Source organism: Copadichromis virginalis, linkage group LG23 (genome assembly GCF_057382275.1).
Source record: "Copadichromis virginalis isolate Kocher_CV1m ecotype Utaka linkage group LG23, C_Virginalis_male_GT1.1, whole genome shotgun sequence".
In the NCBI taxonomy this organism is placed as follows: domain Eukaryota; kingdom Metazoa; phylum Chordata; class Actinopteri; order Cichliformes; family Cichlidae; genus Copadichromis; species Copadichromis virginalis.
In genome coordinates this window covers 46194508-46217835 of record NC_140639.1, presented here as the reverse complement: position 1 = coordinate 46217835, position 23328 = coordinate 46194508, and the positions used below count along the sequence as shown (strand labels likewise).

Below are 23328 nucleotides of genomic sequence, written 5' to 3'. Positions count from 1 at the left end.
CCTCCCGATTTTTCCGGGAGAATTCCGAATTTCAGTGCCCCTACCAAAAGTCTCCCGGAGCCACCATTCTCCCCAATTTCTCCCGATTTTCCACCCAGACAACAAAATTGAAAAACCATATCCCAGATTGGCCCAGCCAATTCCAGTTTCCAACAATGGATACTACTACTGCAGCTACTTAGTTTTAATTTTACTCTTATTACTCTTTCTGGGTCACAAAATAAACTTTTAACATATTTTCAGGCGACAATATAGCTGTGTAAACTTCAAATATCTGAGCCGGGGAGAACAGCAAACTCCTGGAACATCGTTTTCAAACCCCCGCGGTCTTTCGCTACTCAGGTTAAACATGATATATAAGTCACTTAAATAACTGAAACATGTTTTTGTTATTGGGTTTTATTTGTTCGTGAGTAAATCGGTTTGGCTGAGATTAAAGTTATTAGATTAGACTAGATTAAATAAAACTTTATTAATCCCTCGGGAGGATTCCTCCGGGGTTTTCACACAGCTGAATAAACGTCAAACAGAAAACTGATTAAACAGAAGTGTGAGATGGTCAAAAATTTACGCCAGCGTCCGGTTATATTTTAGATAGCAAGGAGCAGACACCTGAGTTTCACTCCACCGAGAGACCTCGTGACATAATTCTGAAGGCTAGACCGTCCAATTTCACAGTTGCTCATTTCCGGTCTGCCCGGCTTTTGGAGGACCCAGCCCACTTAGACCACGAAGGCCGGGTCCTCAGGTGGACGCAGACTCTGAATTTGGACACCCCTGGCCTGTTTCCGGCTGGACAATAATAACGGTGACATTTAACTTATTTTATTAGATTCAAGCTTTTTGTATATATATCTATATATATATATATATATATATATATATATATATATATATATAGCATGGTGGTGAAGGGGTGATGATTTGAGCTTGTCTTGCAGCTACAGAACCTGGGCCCTTGCAGTCATTGAGTTTTCCATGAATTCCCTTGTATACCAAGTAGTCTACAGTCAAAACTGAGTTTTGGTAATGCAGCAGGACAAAGATCCCAAGCACATCAGCAGAGCTACAACAGAATCAAGGTGTTGCAATGACCAGGTCACAGTCCACACCTCAACCTGAAAAACAGTGCTGGGAACTTAAGAGGGCTGTACATAAACAATACCACAAACCTCAATGAACTGACAAAACGATGTAAAGAAACGTCAGGCGAATGGAGACTAAGAGTCATATAGAAACAATTTGGTGACGCTACTGCTGCTAAAAGGTGGCTCTGCAAGCTACTCACTCATGTACAGTGCTTAGTTTTTCAGAGTACTCTATAGATTCCTATGAAAACACTCTTTTCCACATGACTGTATGTCAGATAAAAGAGATACGATCTGTGAAGAGGATTCTGAGAAGAGAAAACATCTGGGGACCTGTCCCGAAAAGTTCATTTTGTTCATCTGGACGTAGAGTTTTCAGTAGCAGGAACGCTCTGTCACTCATCCGAGTTCGACTTCAGACTTCTTCTGTCTCGGCTCAGTGCAGGTTTCCCCAACCTTTGTTTGAATTTAGACTTTACATGTTGTCCAGTTTCAGGCAAGGGAACTGAAAAGTGTGCTGAGGATAAATGATCAATTAGGCAGATGTAAATGAACAACAGCTGCAGGCTGGTGGCTCTGACATCACACCTGATGGACACCTAGAAGGCTAGATTCAATTGTTTTGGAGTTTCTGAAGACCGTCTATGACTCTGGGGTGACATCAATCATCTTTTATGGTGTGTTCTGCTGGGACAGCTGGGGCTTCCCTCTTTCCCCTGCTGGGATGGGCACGCACACGTCGCTGAGATGTGTGGTCTCAGGTAACTGGTACTGCTGGAGGCTGCAGGTGACATAGTCATACTATACCAGTGTAATAACTGAAATAACACAAATAGAAATGAATAAATAAACAGATAACATAGTCACCTGAACAAGAGGAGCCTATAGAGATTCTAAGTAGCTGATCTTGCAAAAGCAAAATGTGTTCTGCACCACAATGCATTCAGGTCACAATTCTGATTGCAAAAGCTGGCAGATAGGACAGGATATTAAAAATAAAACAAAAACCCACCTCCCACCACATGCAGGTCATCCTAGCAGCACTGAGCAGCTCCTACAGTGACACGCTGCTGCAACAACAGTGTGCGAGGAGAAATTTCAGATATCTTTCCAGCTGCTGTCAGACTCTACAATAGAATCTTAGTGCCCACTTTAAAATTAGGTGTATACAACATCAGGGGAATAACAACACGTGATATATTACACCGTGCCATTATTTACTTAAGGCCTGAGCATTTCAAAGGTTACTGTGTCTGATGTGGGCCTGTCTGATCATTACTGTGTTTTCTTTGAAAGTAAAATCTCAGCCCACACAAATATATCAACAACAGTGATCACAAAACGGTGTATAACTGAACACAGTAGTGCAATTTTTAACCAGGTCTTCCCATTAACACCTGACCTGTCCAAAGGTTCAGTCAATGAGCTCGTCAATAGCTTCAATGCTAACATGTTAAATGTAATGGACACTATTGCTCCCATTAAGGTGAAGGTTATCTCTGGAAGGAAAAAGTCTCCATGGAGAAACTCCACACTGGTAAAAAAAGAAAAAAGAGAGTGTAGGAAAGCTGAGCGCAGATGGAGAAAAACAAACCTCCAGGTTCACTATGACATCTATAAAGAGAAACTTCACAATTATAATTTACAACTGAGGAATGCAAGGAGGTCCTACTTCTCTGACATCATCACTAAAAACAGCCATAATGCTCGGGTCTTATTTTCTACAGTTGACAGGCTAACAAACCCTCCTGTGTCAGTGGCAGCTGAACTTCATTCGACCATGGCCTGCAATGACTTTGCCAAATTCTTCACTGAAAAAATCCAAAAAATTAGACAAGCAATTGGTACATCAACAGCAGATCCAGGATATGTACTGTGTCCACCAAAAAACTGTTTAAACACCATGAAACAGTTTCAACCTATTAACAGCAAAGACCTGGAGGACATCTTAGGTCAACTGAACTCCTCCTCCTGCTGTTTAGATGTCCTGCCAACAAGTTTTTTCAAAAAGGTCTCAAAGACTTTAGAGTCAGACCTGTTACAGATCGTCAACTTTTCTTTATTATCAGGTGTGTTTCCAGAATCACTAAAAACTGCTGTAATCAAACCTATACTGAAAAAGGACAATCTTGACAAGACACAAATGAACAACTACAGGCCGATCTCAAATCTCCCGTTTTTAAGTAAGATCATTGAAAAAGCAGTTTCTCAACAGCTCAGTTACTTCTTAAAACAGAATAATTGCTACGATGCCTTCCAGTCAGGTTTTAGACAGAACCACAGCACTGAAACCGCTCTGACCAAAGTGTTTAATGACATATGTCTGAATACAGACAGTGGAAAAATGTCAGTCCTAGTTTTACTGGATCTCAGTGCAGCATTTGATACAGTTGACCACAACATATTACTCAAACGACTGGAGAACTGGACAGGTCTTTCAGGAACTGTACTAAACTGGTTCAAAACATACGTAGAAAACAGGAAATACTTTGTATCAATAGGTAACTTCACATCTGAGCAGACAAGTATCACATGTGGAGTTCCCCAAGGTTCCATCTTGGGACCCCTTCTGTTTAACATCTACATGCTCCCACTGGCACAGATTATAAACAACAACAAAATAAACTATCCCAGCTATGCAGATGACACACAAATATATATCACAATGTCACCAGGAGACCGAGGCCCTGTACAGGCTCTTGGTAAATGCATTGAGGAAATCAATGACTGGTTGTGCCACAATTTTCTCCAGCTAAACAAAACTGAGGTAATAGTCTTTGGCGCCAAAGAAAAACGATTACAGGTCACCAGAGAACTTCAATCTATACATCTAAAAACCACAAACCAGGCGAGAAATTTGGGTGTAGTGATGGATGCAGACCTAAACTTAGAAAAACACATTAAGACAATAACAAAGTCAGCTTACTATCACCTCAAGAATATATCAAGGATAAAAGATCTGATGTCTCAACAGGACCTGGAAAAACTAGTCCATGCATTCATCTTTAGTAGGCTTGATTACTGTAACAGCATCTTTACAGGTCTACCTAAAAAAATCAGTCAGACAACTACAGCTCATTCAGAACTCTGCTGCTCGAGTCCTCACTAAGACCAAAAAAGTGGACCACATCAGTCCAGCTCTGAGGTCCTTACACTGGCTGCCTGTCCGTCAGAGGATAGACTTTAAAGTTCTGATGCTGGCCTATAAAGCTCTGAATGGTTTAGGACCAAAATACATCAATGACCTCCTGACCCAGTATGAACCATCCAGATCCCTCAGGTCATCTGGATCCGGTCTTTTATCAGTTCCCAGAGTCAGAACCAGACACGGAGAAGCTGCATTCAGCTTTTATGCTCCTTATATCTGGAACAAACTCCCAGAAAGCCTCAGATCAGCTGAAACACTCAGTTTATTTAAATCCAGGTTGAAGACTCACCTGTTCTCAGCTGCATTTGAATAAAGCACCAAATCCACACTTTAAGCTTAAATTTCAAAACTTACATTTAACTACTGATTTTATCTACTGTTCTGATTTTATCTGTTTTGATTTTATATACTGTTTTGTTTGTTTGTTAATTAGTTAGTTAGTTTATTTGCTTGTTTTAATCAATTTTAAATCATGCTTTTTATTTGTTCTTGTTTCTAATGTCTCTGTAAAGCACTTTGAATCACCTTGTTGTTGAATTGTGCTATACAAATAAACTTGCCTTGCCTTGCATTGCCTTGCCTTAACAAAAACTAAGCCAAAAGGCAGTTTCTGCACTTTTTTCACAAATGTCAATATTTTTTTATTTACTTATTTTTAAAACATGTGGTTTATTGAATTGAAAAAAAAAATAGCTGCAATTGTTGTAACGCGAGCTATGAGAGACTACCTGCATCTGCAGCTGTGGTCACTGGTCCTCACATCATGTTTGCAGCATGTTCTGAACCACAAACAGAGCAGTGCTAACTGGTGGGCTGGTGATGTAGACACTGATGCTAGTTAATTTAAGGTGGGGCTGCTGAAATGTTTAAAAGCTGAAGCCCCCAAAGTTTTACTTGTCTGTGACACAAATGAGCTCCAACCTGCTCGGGTAGAATTTACTAACAGCTGAGCTGCACTAGACCTGGTCTCTGCTCATCTTGACTCCTCGTTTGGTAAGAACTTTTTATTTGTATATTTAAAATCTTTTATAGACAACAGGCTTATTTTGAATAACTCGATCTCCTGCCACACTTATACTCACATTCACTAACCAGATATGGGCTTTAAAACATGCATCATCTGGGTTCTGTGACCATGAATATCGTGAATAAGAAATGTGCATGCACAGGCAGAGGCCTATCTTTTTTTATTTATGTTCAAATAATGTTCAATTTTAATTCCCCTTTAGAGCATTTCATTTACTGAAGACATGTTCACCATCCGCTGTTCCAGACGACTGACTCGTGCCTGAACTCCTGCAGGTTAATCAACCAACCACTGATCAGTAAAGCAAAAAATACGGTAAGTGTCCTCATTTGGAAAAGTTTGCTTAAAAGTTTCATAACTTTCTAATATAATAATTACATTTAACAAGAATGTTGTCATGACTGAGTGCAATGACCGTTTCCCTCTGTAAGGTTCAATGTGTGGATGCAAGTAGAGAAGTTGCCTTTAGATACACCTCATGAACTCATCAACTGAGAGTTAACAAATCATCAAATTTATTTAAATTACTTAATTTGTTGTTCATTTTCACTTGTTTACCATATCTACCATATGTAAGTAAATGATTAAAATTGCCTGTTTTAAAAATATCCAGTAATACTCTAAAAAACGTACACAATATTATTGTTCAACATGTCCTCCAGTGCCTCTGATAAGTTTCAAAATATTTACTGAAGAAAAAAATGACTGGTTTAGATGTTGAATTTTTTGAAGCTGTTATATTGATTTTGATTTTCTTTATTTTATCATTTAATGATTTAAAAGACTACATTAAAGTAACGACAGCTGTTTTTGGTTATTTTTAAATGATGGTTGGCGTTTACTAGATGACCCTCAGAGCACCAGGAATTCCTTGCTTACGGCCACACATTGAACCGTAAATGGCGACGTAGACGCGCAAATTATTTTCTAGAGTAGATAGCGAGCCAAAATTAATATTTCAACTGAGGGGTGCTTTGCAGACATATTTTCAGGCACTTTCCAATAACCTGCAGTCTTTACGGTGAGGACACACAAACATTAACCCGACTGGAACATAACTGTATGAAAATATATCACCTGTATTTATGTTCGCTTCGTAGTTACACTGTTTAAAACAAAATATTAAACCAAACTGCGGTAATTACCTGTCCAGCAGAGAGCTCAGGTAAATTCTTTCTGTCTGCTTTGCTTTATCAGAGATCGTCTGTCTTTTCCTTCCGACTTGTCTCTCCGCGCTTTCTGCTCAAGTCAGCCCCCTCCTCTGCCGCGCATGCCCGACGGGGTCTGCGCAGCGCGTGCACCACAGGTGTGGAGAAGTACTGCTTAGTGTTGCAGTTTCAAAATAAAAGCTGCCAAAAAGCGAAACATGCTGCCTTCAATGTTTCAAACCATGTTCCAGGGTTTTTAGTTCACCATGTATAATGTTAAAACAAGAAAATAAAAGACAGATCTGAACGTTTGAAAATGTTTTGGAAAAACTCCATAAAGAATAGATGAAAAACACTGAAATTATCCTTTTATTTATGTTGATCCATTAAGTTGGTTCATTTTTTTGTTACATAAGTTGTTTTTAAAGTTAAACTTGTGTGGGTTTCTATATAAGTCAATAAAAAAAACAACAAGCCATTAAAAATGAAAAGTAAACTCTGCCAAAGAAACTGAGAGGTTCTGGAAGCGTGGAGTTCAGTTTGCAAATTTATCTAATGCAAAAAACACCTATGAATAAAACTTTGTTGGCCAGCAGCTTTTCAAAAAGACAAAAAAGAAAAAAGATGGTCATAAAAAGAAGCTATTATCTGGGGGGAAATAATCATTTGATCCCCTGCTGAGTTTGTAAGTTTGTTCACTTATATTAAATGATCAGTCTCTAATTTTTTTAAGTATTTTCATTTTGATGTAATGAGACAGAATATCAACCAAAATTCAATAAAAAATATATTTGCTAAAATAAATGAATTGATTTATATGTCACTGAGTGAAGTAAGTATTTGATCTCAAACACAACTTAGTACTTGGTGGAGAAACCCTTATTGCCCAGCACTGCGGTAATATGTTTCTTGTAGTTGGTCACTGGGTTTGCTCACATCTCAGGAGGGATTTTTTTTCCACTCCTCCTTCCACAAACTCTCTAAATTCTTTAGATTTCTTTGCTGCTGTTTGGTAACTTTAAGCTTCAGCTCCCTCCACAGATTTTCTTCAGGACTGAGGTTTGGAGACTGCCTTAGCCCCACTCCATGTCCTTGTGCTTCTTCTTTAGCCACACCTAAAGTATGCATCAGTGGTATGTTTTAGGCCATTGTCATGCTGGAAGACCCATCGATGACACATCTTCAGTCTTCTGCCTGAGAGAAAGTGGTTCTTGTCCAAGATTTTGCAGTACATGGCTCCATCTACTGGCCGCCTCAATGTGGCGAGGCGCCCCACAGTATAATGTTTCCACTTCTGTGCTTGACAGTGGGGATGGTGTTCTGTGGGTTACACTCAGCATTTCTCTTCCTCCAAACACAGTGGGCTCAGTTCATGCCACAGAGTTTTTGATTTCAAATGACCACAGCATTTCCCCCCAAACCTTCTCTCAATCATTTAGATGTTTACTGGCAAACTTAAGACTGGCCTGTAGTTTTGGGCTGATCCAACACCTTTCTCATGATTATCCTCACCCCATGAGCCAAGATATTACATGGAGCAAGATAAGAGGTCTTTGGTCTTGACCATGACTTTTCTTGTCCCTGAGGTCCCTTGCCCGAGTAGACCTCAGTAACTAATCCTTTTACACTTCTTCAATCTTTCCCATGGTGGTGGAGATGGAGTTGGAATGGAAGAATTTGGTACTGTGGACAGGTGTGCTTTATACACATAATAAACTGAGATTGGGAGTATCTGTAATGGACTGATTGATTGACTGTAATCCAGTCTGTGGGAACCAGAACTCTTGTTGGGTTGTCGAGGATCAAAAACTTACTTCACTCAATTATATGCAAATCAGTGAAAAGAAATCATGTATTGTGTTTTGTTTCTGTTGGTGTTCTTGTCTCTCTCCAGTAAAATAAAACATCCACAAAAAATAGAGACTGTTTATTTCTTTATAAGGGAACAAATTTACAAATTCAGCAGGGGATCAAATACTTACTTCTGCCACTACAGTGATGACGCTTTTGTTGCATTAAATTCTTGATCTGGAAAATGTTCCTGTTTTTCTCTCTCCAGGAAACAATGAGGATCATGTTTACCTGTTTGCTGCTTGTGCTACCCTTTGTTACTGGACTCTCAAAACCAGCCAATCTTCAACCCAACCGAATTGAGAAGCGACTGAATGAAACAAATTATGAAAAGTTTAGACGACAGCATGTAGATGCCAAGATGAGCGTGAAAAAATGTGATACAGAAATGAAAAAAAAGAAAATATATGCTGATCGAAACAAATGTAAGGATGTTAACACATTCATCCTCAGTGATTACAAACAGGTCAAAGCCATTTGTAACGGTCAAGGAAGATATGATCAGACGAATGGCACGACAAAGAGTGTAGCAAAGTTTCGCATTGTTAGATGTGACCTAAAGAACAATGGAGCCAGGAAACCCAAGTGTCAGTATAAAGGCACACTTCTCACTAACAGAATAGTTGTGGTCAAATGTGAAGGAAAGTTACCTGTGCACTATTATGGTGATGAAATGACCTTTGAATCCAATAATGCAACTATAGGAAAAATCCCCATGCGCTCTACTTCTGTACCCACAAATTTACATTTCTGAGATAACAAAAGAGCAACATTTATCATCAGCTCTAACTAAACGTCGCTGGAAACGTCTTCTTCATTATACGTTTTTATTTGAGTCTGTCTTAGCAATAAGTATATACATTTTTTAACATGTGATCAACCTCTATTTCTTCACATGTTACATGAAATAACATAAAACTATTATTTCCTTCTGATGAGGGAATTTTATATTCATCCCACCAATACCGACATATTAATTGTACTGACTGTAGGATGCTGTGTAGAAATAATCTCTTAGATCCAGCTTGCTTCTAATAAAATTTTTTTTATCTGATCACAGAATAAGCATATAATAAAAGTCACTTTTTGGTGTTTGTTGGTTTTTATATATTTATTTTTTAACATTTGGAGCATCACCAGTTACAAGACTCACAAGCTGACAAGTTCTTATTCAGCGCCCTGTCTCTTGTTTCTTTTGTTTTTAATGTCATCCAATTTTTTTGTTTTCATTTTGGCATGCGATTCATTTCTAAGACTTTTCTAAATGTCTAAAAGACAAAAGTGTAAACGTCGTTGCCATAACGGAGGGGGCTTGAGCATTTGCCCCTTTCCTCTTGGACGTCCCAAGAGCCCTGTTCTTGAGGCATTACTATTTTTTAATCTGTGTACATGTGCTGTCTGTGCCCCTCAACAATAACATTTAACTAATAACCCCAATTTTGCTAAATAAAAGGATCTGGCTTCCACTAGTCACATGATGCCCATTAACTAATTCTCGACTTTGACGGCAGAGGGCATTGGTTACGAGATCACAAAGAACATGCACATTTTTTGCCGCCTGGGTGGTGCGGAGCTGTAAGCGAAACACACAAAGTAATTGGGAGATGCAGACTGGTGCAACAAAAACCAGTAAGTAGGTGTAGAGCATACACTGTAGTCTATAGCAGCGGTCCCCAACCCCCGGGCCACGGACCGGTACCAGGCCTTGAGTCGTTTGGTACCGGGTCAAGAGAGTTGAAGCTCGTACCGCACAGAAAAAATAAATAACTTACATTATTTCCGTTTTATTTATTATCCGACTCTGAACAGTGTTTTATTTGGAAAAAGACTGAATTCTCTCAGTTACTTCAGTCTATGACTGACTCTTGACGCATGTCAAGATACATTAGTTAATATTAAACCCACAAACTAGCAAAATTAGTAAAAAACAGATGTCTTTGGAGGGTTTCTTTGCAAAGGAAAAAAGGCCCAGTGAGGAGACAGAAGAAGAGTCTATGACAACTACTAAGAAAAAGAAAGCTGCATTTAACAGACAACAAGTGGATATATTGCAACAAGTGATTCCCATGCACCAAGCCCGCTCTGCATAATATATGTGGAGACCAGCTCTCCAATGAGGCAATGAAGCCTTCAAAACTGCTTCGTCACTTGGAGACATTAAAAAACAAGCCTTTGGACTAGTTTAAAAGAAAAAAGCAGGAACAACAGGGACAGAAGCCATTACTGAGGGCCTCCACAACAACAAATACAAGTGCACTGAGAGCATCATACTTGGTGGCTAACCATATTGCTAAGGCTAAAAAGTCATTCACTATTGGTGAAGAATCGATCCTTCCTGCCACTAAAGACATTTGCTGTGAACTTTTCCCCTTAATATTGGTATGATCCCAGCTCAGGCACTGAGCGAGGGGGCGGGGCAGCTGCTGCCTGCGAGTGCGCTGTTGGAGAAGCGCAGCGAGGCAGACAGAGAACTGAAGTTTGACCAGGTTCCAAAGGAAATCATTCGTACTGTACAAATAATGTAAATATGACGGTGCATCACAAAAGATTGATATCAAACTGATCACTTGACCCATATTATGTTACTTGCTCTTCAAGTGAATCAACAAAAGGTGAAATGAAAAGCCGAACAACAACAATGCTGTTTCTTTAGAGAGTCTCAGCTTACATGTGTGTTTATTTCATATTTTCAGTTGTTTCCCTCCACGGCTAAATAAATCGGTTTCAGTTATGCACTGATATACAAGACTGGACATAAGGAGCTTCTTTCAAAGAAAAACTCTGGTAGATGTTATTTTATATATTAGGCTTTGTATGTTGTTCAGTATATTTCTATGCAAAACAAAAGGAATTTCAATACACAGCAGTACATTCACAGTTGAAACCAGATATTTACATACACTTTATGGAAAACACAAGAACATTTTTTTACTGTACAACATCAATTTAGAGTAAACTTGTTTTGTTTTGCATAAATAAATATTGAAATATATTTTGAATTAGTTAAAGAGAGAGAGCTGTCTCTTTTTTATCACTTTCACCAAATTTAGGAGCACATATACACTAAGTTTATTGTTAATTAATAAGAAAACTCCAGACGATTCCATTCTGAGCTGAAGAAGCTTCTGATAGGTTGGTGGCACACCTGTGGATGCATATAAGGCAAAACACAGAGCCTGTTTCTGTGACATGGGAACATCAAGAGATGTCAACCAAAACACCTGGAAAAGAACTGTGGAGCTCCATAAGTGTGGCTCAGTTTGAATACAATTTGGTGCCATTTACAATTAAGAAATACAGACAGTTTCTCTCTTTACTCTTAAAGTTAACAAATATGTTTTTTATATTTATCAACATAAAAAATAAACATTTAGTCTGATTTGATGTTACAATTAAAAAAGTGTTTTTGTTTTTATCTGAAGAGTTTGTAAATATCTGGTTTCAACTGTATATTTGATGATGTTGGTGTTTGGTTTGATTGTCAGCACAAAGAGGGAGAGAGAGAGGACAGAACAGAGATGAACAAGAGCAGGTGAGACACACATGTTAGTCAAATGGTTGTTTACCAAAAGTATCAGCGTATCATAGGTCCTCATGTATCTCGTACCTAGTGTTTCTTTTTAGGTTTGTTATTTTTCAAATTCTATATTTATTAAGTTTTGCAGGCTTGTTTGCACAACAAGGTTAAATAATTATCTAAACTTTTCTGAATCTAAATAGTGGACTTTGGTAGAATTAAAAAATAAGTGTAGTGCAGGTCTATGATGATTTTTAGTGCTACTATCATCTAGCTCTGATTCTGGTTCTGTCTTGGTTAAATCCTAAGTAGTCCTGCTTCTGAACTGTTGTAGTCCTGTTTTAATTCCGGATCAGTTCTGGGTCTGGTTGAATTGGGGTTTAGTCCTCGTGTCTTGATACAGCCCCGACTTTGTTCTGCCTTGCTGCTTAATTAAAAAACTACTTTAAGGTGTCCTGCACATGTGATATATTTTTCCCTATATGAATATGAACTCAAAACAGAGCCAATTAATCTTTCAGTCATTTCTTCCCCCCCACCCCCCAAGTCCCAGATGCATACTACCCTTTAGGGCTAAGCCCCGGGTGTATCAAATGTCTGCCTCTGCTCTGCTCTACAACAGAATCACAAAGGTGTCTCCAATAAGCTGCAGAGATGATTGTTGTTTTAATTTTTTAACGGTACACAAGCAAAAAATTAGAAGAGAGGTCATGAAGTTTCTTACTAAACAGTAGCGCCCTCTGCAGTTTGTGTGTGGAAGTGCAAAAGCTTACAGCACCTGGTATTCCCAGGCGGTCTCCCATCCAAGTACTGACCAGGCCCGACCCTGCTTAGCTTCCGAGATCAGACGAGATCGGGCGCGTTCAGGGTGGTATGGCCGCAAGCGAAAGGTCAGCTCAGAAACGGCGTTTTTATACATGCTGTAATGACACATACACGCTTACGTTTTTGTTTTCTATATTTAAGTTAAAATGTCCAAACGACAAAAATGTTGGACTTCCAAATCGACCCAACACACCGTGTGCTCTCTGTCACTTTAACACTGTGCTGTAATCAACGAACATGTCTTCTTATCGTGATGTTACTGCGGGAAAAGCATTTTTGCAGCTCAATTTGAAGCTGCAGTTACAGTTTTTTCTGAATGCTTAAACCCTAACTGTGATTCCTGTAGCACAATCTCTAAAACTATTCAGACTTATAGCAAAACCACTCACTGAGTTTGCAAAACTAAAAGCACAAAAACTGCTTTGCACTCAGTTTGCAATTTTGTAACACACACTTTGCAAAACTGTAGGCACAATTCACTGCACAACACTCAATTACCAAATTTCCAACACACTCCTAGCAAAAGTATACACATGTATGGCTATCATTAACACTAACTTGCCAACTGTCTGGCACACTTTCACATGTGAAAACTTTTTTAGATAATTCGTTCACTTTGCAATCAGCCTAAGCACTATAATACAGGTAAGCTGTGTGTGCGGAGTACAATGGAGGGAGCAGAAAGAGTGAGAAGTAGAGGAGGCCGAGGAAGAGGACGTGGAGGTGAAGAAGTAGGATGAAGAGGACGACAAGGACAAGGAGGAGCAAGAGGAAGATGAGGAGGGGGGAGAGGAAAATGAGGAGGGGGGAGAGGAAGGGTAGGAAGAGTAAGAAATAGAATTGCTGATGACATCAGAGCTACAATAGTGGACCATGTAATCAACCGTGGAGTGACCCTGAGGGTAGCTGGCCAACGGGTCCAGCCTAACTCGAGCCGCTACACTGTAGCAAGCACCATAAGGACATCTTGAAATGAGAATCGGTTAGTTGTGTGCTTAGTAGATGATGGCTTGTGTGTACTGTTTGATACGGAAACACCACTTTTACGAAGGTGTGAAGAGTTAATCTAGCTGTGTTTGCTTTTGCAAGAGAACTACAATGTTTTGATGATTGGGTGACAGGTTTTCTTATTTGTGTGAAGAGTTTTGCAAAATTAGCCAATAGTTACAAAAAATGTGCTTAAGCAATCAGAAAAAACTGTAATAACGAAGGTTTGCATGTTGTCGCTGTAACATATGAAGTTTAGCACAATAATATAGATCAAACTGTGAGACATTTGCCACCAATAAAAGGTCTTTTTCACAGCTTTGCTTTCGCTTACGGCCATACCACCCTGAACACGTCCGATCTCGTCTGATCTCGGAAGCTAAGCAGGGTCGGGCCTGGTCAGTACTTGGATGGGAGACCGCCTGGGAATACCAGGTGCTGTAAGCTTTTGCACTTCCACACACAAACTGCAGAGGGCTCTTCTGCTCCTGCTTGTGCTAAGAGGCATGAGAAGTTAACATTTATGGGTGATAAAATCCTTTTTCTATATTTTTAACATGAGAATATCAGTTTTCCATCTTGTGTTCCAGAGTAATCGGACAAAAGACAAACGTAGAACAAGGAAAAAAGAGGCCAAGTGTCTCACCTATAAAACAAAATAGAATAGAATAGAATAGAATTCAACTTTATTGTCATTGCACATGCACAGGTACAGGGCAACGAAATGCAGTTTGCATCCATCCAGAAGTTCTTTAGTGATATAGATATATTACAATATATATTAGCAATAATATAGATATGTGAGTATATTACAGAAATGGGTCTATTATGGTATGTTATAATGTACACGGTATGAAGTATGTTGTGAATATTCTATAACTATAAGTATGTACAGGCTGTAGTGAGTACAAGCTATGTACAGGATATGAACAGGATATAAATATGAAAAACTATACAGAATATGAAATAAATAACTTTACAGAATCTGGGATATACAGCTATACAGAAATGTGAACTATGCAAGTTGTAAACAGTTGTAGGATTAAAGATTATCGAATGTACAGAATGATTATTTACACAGAGCTATACAGTAGCTGAAAATTACTGTTTTCTGAATAGTCTCACACAGATAAACATTTGCAGGGAATACCTTTTCCTTCAAAACAAACGTCACAGACTGTGTTTTTCTTTACTGATTGTATTTGAGTAGAAACTCAGATTAAAATGGCATGAGTGCTCATAAAACGATTTAACTGTAAAAGTAGGTGTAGTGGATCACTTTGCATAGATGTAGATAAAAGTGCAGTAAGCAAAGACTACAGTGGTCATTGAGCAGCTGTTCCTATAATGTGAATCTGGGATAAAGGCAGAGATTATTTGTTTGCCTTTGTTTCCTGGTTCTTTCTTTCTTATCCAAATGGAAAAAGAGAGCATAAAAGTACTGTTTACAAGCAGCTTATCTATCTCATTGTGCCCACTATCATAAAATCTTGGTTGACTGAGCACTGAGCCATCTACCACTCGAAATTGAACCTGTGTGGGACAACAACAAAGTCCAGTATACTAAGTTTCAGTAATGTGGAGTTTTTTCTGTGGAAGATGTAAATCTAAATAGATGTCCTATTGTATGCATAATATACCACTGAAATTTATAAAACAACTTCTAAAAAAAAATTTCAATTTATTTTAGATTTTCTCAAATCCAAACAGTGCTAAAAGCATACACACAGTCAAATATTTTTCATACGAGGTGCTGAAGGTTCTGCAATGTTCTGTCAGTGCGCCCCAGGGCAGCTGTGGCTACAATGTAGCTGCCATCACCAGTGTGTGAATGTGTGAATGACTGAATGTAGTGTAAAGCTCTTTGGGGTCCTTGGGGACTAAGTAAAGCGCTGTACAAGTACAGGCCATTTACTGTGCGTGTGTTTATGCTCAAGTGTATGAATAAATTAGTCAGTTTGAAACAGTTGCAATTTAAACAGTAGAAGAGTGGCACTATATTTATATATTTATAAAGAATTTCAAACAACAATTAATTGATGCTCAAAGCAGGTTTATTTAATTAATATCCAGATTTCCAATTAGTTCCGAATTGATTCAGCAGCAAATCACATCACCAGTCACTTCAAGGCTGTATGTATTATTGTAAGGTAGACCCTACAATAATACATACAGAGAACCCAACAATCATATGACCCCCTATGAGCAAGCACTTTGGCGACAGTGGGAAGGAAAAACTCCCTTTTTACAGGAAGAAACCTCCGGCAGAACCAGGCTCAGGTCGGGGCGGCCATCTGCTGCGACCGGTTGGGGTGAGAGAAGGAAGACGTTTGTTGTAGGTCTGATTGAAGGACTGATGTGATGGTAAGTTGTCTGCTGCTCCGCTTTGAATATTGAGAGATTAGTTGATGGATTTCAAGCCAAATTGTGCCCAAGTTTAAGACCACATTCATTGCTTTTTTTTGTTGATGTTATTGTTTTGGGCTTTTTTTCCACAAGAATTTCTAGCTCCCCTAGAATTCTGGCCACCCAAACGATGATTGCTGCTGAGAGAACACAAGGTTTTGTCCCCCTGTACTATTCATGTCAGTGCAGGGGGTTCTCCTTGAGAGGCCAGGGTGGAAAAAGGGATGCTTCAGAACCTCCGAGGGTGTTATGCGCTGATTTGCATCCAAGGCCAACATTTCTTTGATTAGCCTTACAAATAATGTTTGGCCATTTTCCGGTCCTCGCCTAACCTTTAGCAGTTGTTCGAGGTCATCGAGACGCTTAAGTTTTATATATCGAGTTTCTTTAGATCGATAATGTGTCTCGTATTGAAATTGTTCTTGGGTCTTAAATGTCCAGCGCTGTTTGTTGTAGTTATCCTCGATGAAGTAGCAGTCAGTGTACAAGCCAGACTCTAGAAGATGATCTGGTAGCTGACCCTGGGTTTCAATTATGAATTTTAAAACATCATAATCGTCTTCCCCAGGATAGAGAGGCACCCCTGTAGCAAGCTCCACAGCTACCAGCCCCAGAGACCACATGTCGATTGCTTCGTGGTATGGAATGCCAAGCATAAGCTCAGGTGCACAATAACCAATTGTCCCCACACGGTCACCAGGAATCACTGCAGAAGCAGGACATGCGAGGCCAAAGTCTATGAGTTTGACTTTGACGGGAGACTCACTGTGGTTCACAACCATGATGTTTCCAGGTTTGAGGTCAGCATGCACTATTCCCACAGAACCCAGGTGGAACAGAGCATTTGCAAGCTGATGCAAAATTGGCCTGAGTTCTCTCATTGGGAGACCTCGGTTATTCCGGTCCCCAATGTAGTCCCACAGGCTTTGGTCGAGGAGTTCGAAATTCAAGCAAATGCGCTGTCCATCGAGGAAATAGCCGTTCCATTCGACAATGTTGCACCTGTCTGGATCCAAGCGTCGTAGCTGCTCCAGGATGAAAATTTCCAGTTTTGCCTGGAGCAGAATTTCAGGGTCGCTCTTGTTGACTTTAATAGCAACGGTTTTGTTGTTTTTTGTATCGCGACATCTGGTTACCAAACCAAAGCCTCCTTCTCCAAGGAAGGCCTCTACCACGTGGTGATCTCCTAAAATGGTCCCTTCCGTTATTTGAAGATCATCTTCAGAGGCAGATGGGTTGGCTGAGGTGTTGATGTCTCCTTTTTGAGGAAATTCAACTGAGTTTTGGAAACTGCAGCTGAATTTTTGTGATCCATGACTTTTCCAGCTTGAAGGCTGCTGAGAGAGCACAAGGAGTTCTCCCCCTGTACTATTCATGTCAGTGCAGGGGGTTCTCCTTGAGAGGCCAGGGTGGAAAAAGGGATGCTTCAGAACCTCCGAGGGTGTTATGCGCTGATTTGCATCCAAGGCCAACATTTCTTTGATTAGCCTTACAAATAATGTTTGGCCATTTTCCGGTCCTCGCCTAACCTTCAGCAGTTGTTCGAGGTCATCGAGACACTTAAGTTTTATCGATCGAGTTTCTTTGGATCGATAATCTGTCTCGTATTGAAATTGTTCTGGGGTCTTAAATGTCCAGCGCTGTTCCTTGTGGTTATCCTCGATGAAATAGCTGTCAGTGTACAAGCCAGACTCTAGGAGATGATCTGGTAGCTGACCCTGGGTTTCAATTATGAATTTCAAAACGTCATAATCGTCTTCCCCAGGATAGAGAGGCACCCCTGTAGCAAGCTCCACAGCTACCAGCCCTAGAGACCACATGTCAATTGCTTCATCATATGGAGTGCCAAGCATAATCTCAGGTGCACAATAACCAATTGTCCCCACACAGTCACCAGGAATCACTGCAGAGGTGTTACATGCGATGCCAAAGTCTATAAGTTTGACTCTGACTTGAGACTCACTGCGGTTCACAACCATGATGTTGACAGGTTTGAGGTCAGCATGCACTATTCCCACAGAACCCAGGTGGAATAGAGCATTTGCAAGCTGATGCAAAATTGGCCTGATTTCTCTCATTGGGAGACCTCGGTTATTCCGGTCCCCTATGTAGTCTGACAGGCTTTGGTCGAGGAGTTCGAAATTCAGGCAAATGCGCTCTCCATCGAGGAAATAGCCGTTCCATTCGACGATGTTGCACCTGTCTGGATCCAAGCGTCGTAGCTGCTCCAGGATGAAAATTTCCAGTTTTGCCTGGAGCAGAATTTCAGGGTCGCTCTTGTTGACTTTAACAGCAACAGTTTTGTTGTTTTTTGTATCGCGACATCTGGTTACAACACCAAAGCTTCCTTCTCCAAGGAAAGCCTCCACCATGTGGTGATCTCCCAAAATGGTCCCTTTAGATATTCCAAGCTCATCTGAGCCGAAGGCTGGGTTGGCTGACATGGTGTAATGTGTCTGTTTGCGCTGTGAATTGGTGAGAAACAAAACTGAACTTGTTTTGGTTTCTCTCGTAAATTGCTCTCAAAGCTTCTCAAAAGGGTTTTAGTTGCTGCAGGTCAACGTCCGTTAAGCATAAAGTAACAGGTGAGCGCTTCTATTTATAGGTTTTGGATCAAAGCAAAGTTATGACGTCAGAAAGGATCAAAGCAAAGTTATCACGTCACAAGCGATCGAAGCGATTCTAATATGTGCGCATGCGCACATATGAGAAGCGATCGAAGGGATTCTAATATGTGCGCATGCGCACACACGTGCTTGTTTGTGTAATATTGTTCACACTAAACTTGACCCTAATCAATTTAATATCAGTCAATCAAAGAAAATGTTAGTTTTGGAAAATTTTAAAATGACATAACTGACAGTTAAAACATTTTTTGTTCATGTATTTGTATTTGTATTGTCTTCGGAATTTTTTTTTGCATACCATGTCAAGCTTTTCTGTATATAGTCATGTCGTAGATTTCGGAGCAAACAAGAAATTGAATTGGATTTTAATATTGCAGTGCTTGGATTTCGGATTTGGTGCTTAAAACTTCTTGAAACTGTAACCGTATTTCATTCACCACAAAGAACTATCTGATTGAATAGTTTTCTTATCAGATAGAGAAATAAAACGAGTCGCAAAGTCTAAAAGCAACATTTCTCTGCCTGGGCTGTACCTCTGCACGTTAGTCTGTTTCAATGTGTGACCCCCCACCCCCTCCCTGATCAGTCGGGGGTGAGTGCGCTAATGTGCCTGGAGGCCGTTTTAATGAGTGTTTGCTGGAAAACGAAAAATACAAGAAGGATTTGTACGTTTTCACAACGGGGGAGTTTGCGTAAGTACTAGTAAATAATTTTCTCGAGTGTGTACGTTACACATGTTATTTGTTTAAAATTGGTATTATTATTTTGCTAGCTAGCAAACTCGCGGGATAAAGGATTGAAGTGCACTCAGTGCGATACAATACGGTGGCGCTATTCTAACAGTTAGTTATTGCAGGGTAACTTGTAGAATATGCTGTGAATTGAACCAAGATTACACAGCAGTAGCAGTAATACGAGTTACTTCCCTCAAGTGAAAGCGTTAAACGTTAGCCCGATGCTTAACTAGCCAACGTCAGGCTTTCTGATTGAAGGCTAAAAGCGACGTTGTCACCAAGTAAACAGAATATTGATGATATTTTTGTGTATCGCTGCAGCCTTTTCAAGTATTAACCTGGTGTCTTTGGGAACAGCTTAGGGGGAAATGACGGTAATATGACTGAACCATATGGGAAGAAAGAATAGGCACTTTTTTGTGCTAGCGAAGTTTCCTCGCTTTCATTCAAAATCTGTTTATCATTAAACAATTGAAACATAATGGCTTCGAGCTGACATTGAGGCCTGTGGGGCACTATCAGCCACTGAGACAGTAGACAAGTGACTATTTCACACTTTAAGGCTGCCTGTTTATTTAAGGGAGATGAACAGTACATTCTAACTGTACATAATAATATCAATGATGATAGATTAAATAAATGGGTTTTTGAAAGACGCTTGTGCATTTTTAAAGTCTAAAGTGTTGAATTGATCTGAGTATGTCATGTGTTCAAAGCCTCTCCCAGTCAGTGCTGTTCTCTATGCCTGTCTTACTCTACATGATGTTATTAGCACAAACACTTTAAAGGTGATAATTAGGTCTACAACAATAACACAGACTGCAATGTAGTTAAGCGTCTTACAGTTAGTTTTGAATGAATGAACTTAAAAAACAACACAAGCAAAGATCTGTCTCCTCCTGTTTTTTGTGTCACATAAGAAAGAAGCATCAATATCTGATGAGAAGACTTATTCATTTGGCCTTTCACGTGGTCTTACTCAGGTGATGCGAAGTGAAATATGCATCCTTTTTATGGTAATGTGCTGGAAAATGTTGAAAATGGACATTAAACGTGCTTACAAAGTGCTTGAATTTGACCCTGAAAGGTGTATGAAGCCAGAAAAAGTCACACTTGGAGTAAAAACCTCTCATAGCAAGTTAATCATATTCAATTGATTTGATGCTTTCAGCACAAAATTTAGCCACACAGTCAGGACAGCGTCTGATTTACCTTCATCGGTAAACGTGTTTATGCAGTACATAGTAACAGTGTGGCTGAGTCCTCTGGTTCAAATCAGTTCCAGTACATTTGGAGATGTAAGTCTTAACCTTTCACATGCATCGGGAAGGAAAAAACATTTAATCTTCACAGTACTGCCGAAGTGCAGCGATACATTGTGAAGTGCACATTTGCATTTGTCATACAGTACCGAGCAAAAGTCTTGAACCACCCCCTTATTTTTTCGTGTTTTGCCAGGTCAGTCTGTGTTAACGGTGTTATTAACTGCATTCTTCAACTAAAGAAGTGAGAACAAATGATGTGGGCTTTTGTTTTTTTGCAATAGGCTGCAAGTAAATGTGTACAGATACAATTTAAAATTGGTTCTTTGTTAAGTTTTCTGGTCCTTTCCGTGACTTAGGTGTCTGTTTATGTTTGAATGTTTCAGAGATTAGTGTGAAGGGTCTTAACAGACAAAAAGTGGTCAAATACAAGCCCTGGATTAAAAATCAGAAACACTTTAAAAAGCCTGGAGAGCTATTCCTTAATACCACTTTAAAGATTACAGGGAAGTCCGGATCCCTGGAAGCAAATGAGGGATGGCTCAAGACTTTTGCACAGTGCTGTACATGTCATGTTCCCTGTTTTATAGCTCAGCTCAAACTGACACGTTCTCACTAACTGCTTCTCATTTTCTCCACAGTAAACTTTGACCACTTCCAGATACTGCGGGCCATCGGGAAAGGAAGCTTTGGAAAGGTAATGCAGCCTCCATTTTTCACGCCACTTGTATATTGTTTGCCCTTAATTACCCACCACGGTCGTCATCTCTAAAGAATCAGTGCAAGCGAAGCGAAATGTGCTGGGATTACACTTTAGTTCTCGTGTGCTGCTGTTATTTAATAACAGTTATAAATGCAGCTGATGTAATTATTTCTATAAAGTCAGTTAGAGGAGAGCCGATTTCTATTTCATCTCACTCAATCTAGGTGGGAATTTTGACCCCACGTCTCAATTTAATTACACAGCAGCAAAATTCTGCGGCTCTATTTGTCATCGCGCTCAACGGTTGGGCTGAAGGCAGGAGGAGAACTTAGTGTGTGTGTGATACACAATTGGGGCTGCAGAGATTGGAATAGTTTACCTTCATTTTAAATATCACTGCCCTGTGCACATTGTTGGCTTTAAAATTCAAACTTAAAGAGTTTGTAAGTAAACTGGCTGAGATGAGACAGACGATGCACCGGGTCCTCGTCTGAGTGCTGGCTTTCAGTTGTGCTGTTTCTCTTGCCCAGCCATGCACACACAGACACTGTGCTACACTTACACAGTGAGACAGATGCTCACAGAGACGTCCAGATACATTTTGTCCTTGCTGGAGGTCATCTTGTGTTTTTTGGCCCACTGTGGCCTCACACCGAGCTCCTGCTGTTTTTTGAACACTTTAACAGCACCAGTCTTTAGCTTCCTGTTGAACACACTTAAGTGGGGGAGGTGTTATTATTAGTGGTAAATGATTTGTGTATTTGTTGGATGCACCTCAGAGCAACAGGAAACATGACACGACACGCTCCAGTAACCTGCAGTCTTTACAGTGAGGACACACAAACATTAACCCTCTGCTCCTTACAGAAACTCTCTAAATCCTGTAAGTTTCTTGACTGCCACTTGGAAAGTTGAAACTTCAGCTCCCTCCACAGATTTTCTACAGTACTGATGTCTGGAGACTGACTAGACCACTCCGTGATCTTATAGCACTTCTCCATTAGTACATACTCAGATCAGCTTGCTGTGACTCATTTTCCATTACAATCAAGTACCACCTAATGTGCGTGGGGTCATTACAGCAAAGCGGCCCGATGTCCATGTTGTCATTTATGAGCAACACGAATGCCACAACAAAGGAAGACGTCGCAGCGATGATGTATCTGTGGCTTTTTGTCACACTTGGAAACCACGGTGTTGTGCAGCTATTTGCCTTGTTGCAGGGTTTTAAAAAAACTGCAGTTTTGATTTTAGTGAAAGACAAAAGCCAATCCGTGGCCTGCAGTTTGACGATGTCACATTTCCTGACTGCTTGGAACCCCGACTAAGTCGTCCTGTAGCCCACATCATAATGTTTCCATCTCTCTGCTTGACTGCGGGGATGCTATTTTTTGCATCACACTCCTATTTCAAAAGGTCAGTTAAAGCCACATAATTTCGTTTCATCTCCCCACAGCACTTTCTCCAAAGTCTTCCCTGAATCATTTAGATGTTCACTGGCACTTGAGATGGGCCTATACATGTTTCTCCTTGAACAGGTAGCTACCCTATGTTAGCCTAGCTTTCTATCACTGATGCTCTGTGTGTATGCTGCTGCCTCTCGTCTCGTGTTACTTAAAAAATTAACCCCACAGCTTCAATAACCGTATCTAAAAATCTCTCAGTGAAAGTTACGGTTGTAGGTTTGGAAACATTTTGGGGTAGCCAGTGTTAAATAGAGACAGTGCCACATTCTTTATCTAGTCATTGTAATGAAAGAAGCACATTAAAAACTATATGAGAGTTTGCTTTTAACAAGCATGTAATGACTCTACTTAAAAACTGAAAGTAGCATTTTGTGGATGTTTTCCCTGCTGCCCGATCCCATCAGTCTCTTAAAGCATCATTTTTTATGCGCCCTGGTGTGACAGAGGTTTCATGGCGCTACAGGTTACCTGAGCACATCAGGTATATTACGGTTGAAAACAAGTGCCCGGCCTTCCAGTGGGTGGTCGACCCCTCGTGC

The 23328-nt window shown here is 40.0% G+C and overlaps 1 protein-coding gene, 2 long non-coding RNA genes and 2 other non-coding genes across 5 annotated transcripts; 2 read left to right on the top strand and 3 right to left on the bottom strand.

The window, feature by feature from the left end:
* Positions 1-904: 904 nt before the first annotated feature.
* LOC146681781 (uncharacterized) lies at positions 905-6555 on the bottom strand. Its single transcript, XR_014917826.1, has 3 exons — positions 6409-6555; positions 2101-2158; positions 905-1906 (listed from the first exon to the last, which is right to left on the bottom strand). It is a non-coding gene; the product is annotated as an uncharacterized LOC146681781 (long non-coding RNA).
* Positions 5157-8896, top strand: LOC146681780 (uncharacterized). Its single transcript, XR_014917825.1, has 3 exons — positions 5157-5229; positions 5466-5578; positions 8471-8896. It is a non-coding gene; the product is annotated as an uncharacterized LOC146681780 (long non-coding RNA).
* Positions 8897-12545: 3649 nt separating this feature from the next.
* LOC146681779 (5S ribosomal RNA) lies at positions 12546-12664 on the bottom strand. The gene has a single exon (XR_014918337.1). It is a non-coding gene; the product is annotated as a 5S ribosomal RNA (ribosomal RNA).
* Positions 12665-13919: 1255 nt separating this feature from the next.
* On the top strand, positions 13920-14038 carry LOC146681778 (5S ribosomal RNA). Its single transcript, XR_014918346.1, has one exon. It is a non-coding gene; the product is annotated as a 5S ribosomal RNA (ribosomal RNA).
* A 1589-nt stretch (positions 14039-15627) lies between these two features.
* LOC146681777 (uncharacterized) lies at positions 15628-18678 on the bottom strand. Its single transcript, XM_085447365.1, has one exon. It carries the CDS (start codon positions 18439-18441, stop codon positions 16105-16107), a length of 2337 nt encoding a protein of 778 aa, XP_085303491.1. The 5' UTR covers positions 18442-18678; the 3' UTR covers positions 15628-16104.
* Positions 18679-23328: the final 4650 nt, after the last annotated feature.

Coding starts and splice junctions, on each gene's coding strand:
- LOC146681777 (XM_085447365.1), bottom strand. CDS start 18,441: ATGTCAGCCAACCCAGCCTTCGGCTCAGATGAGCTTGGAATATCTAAA.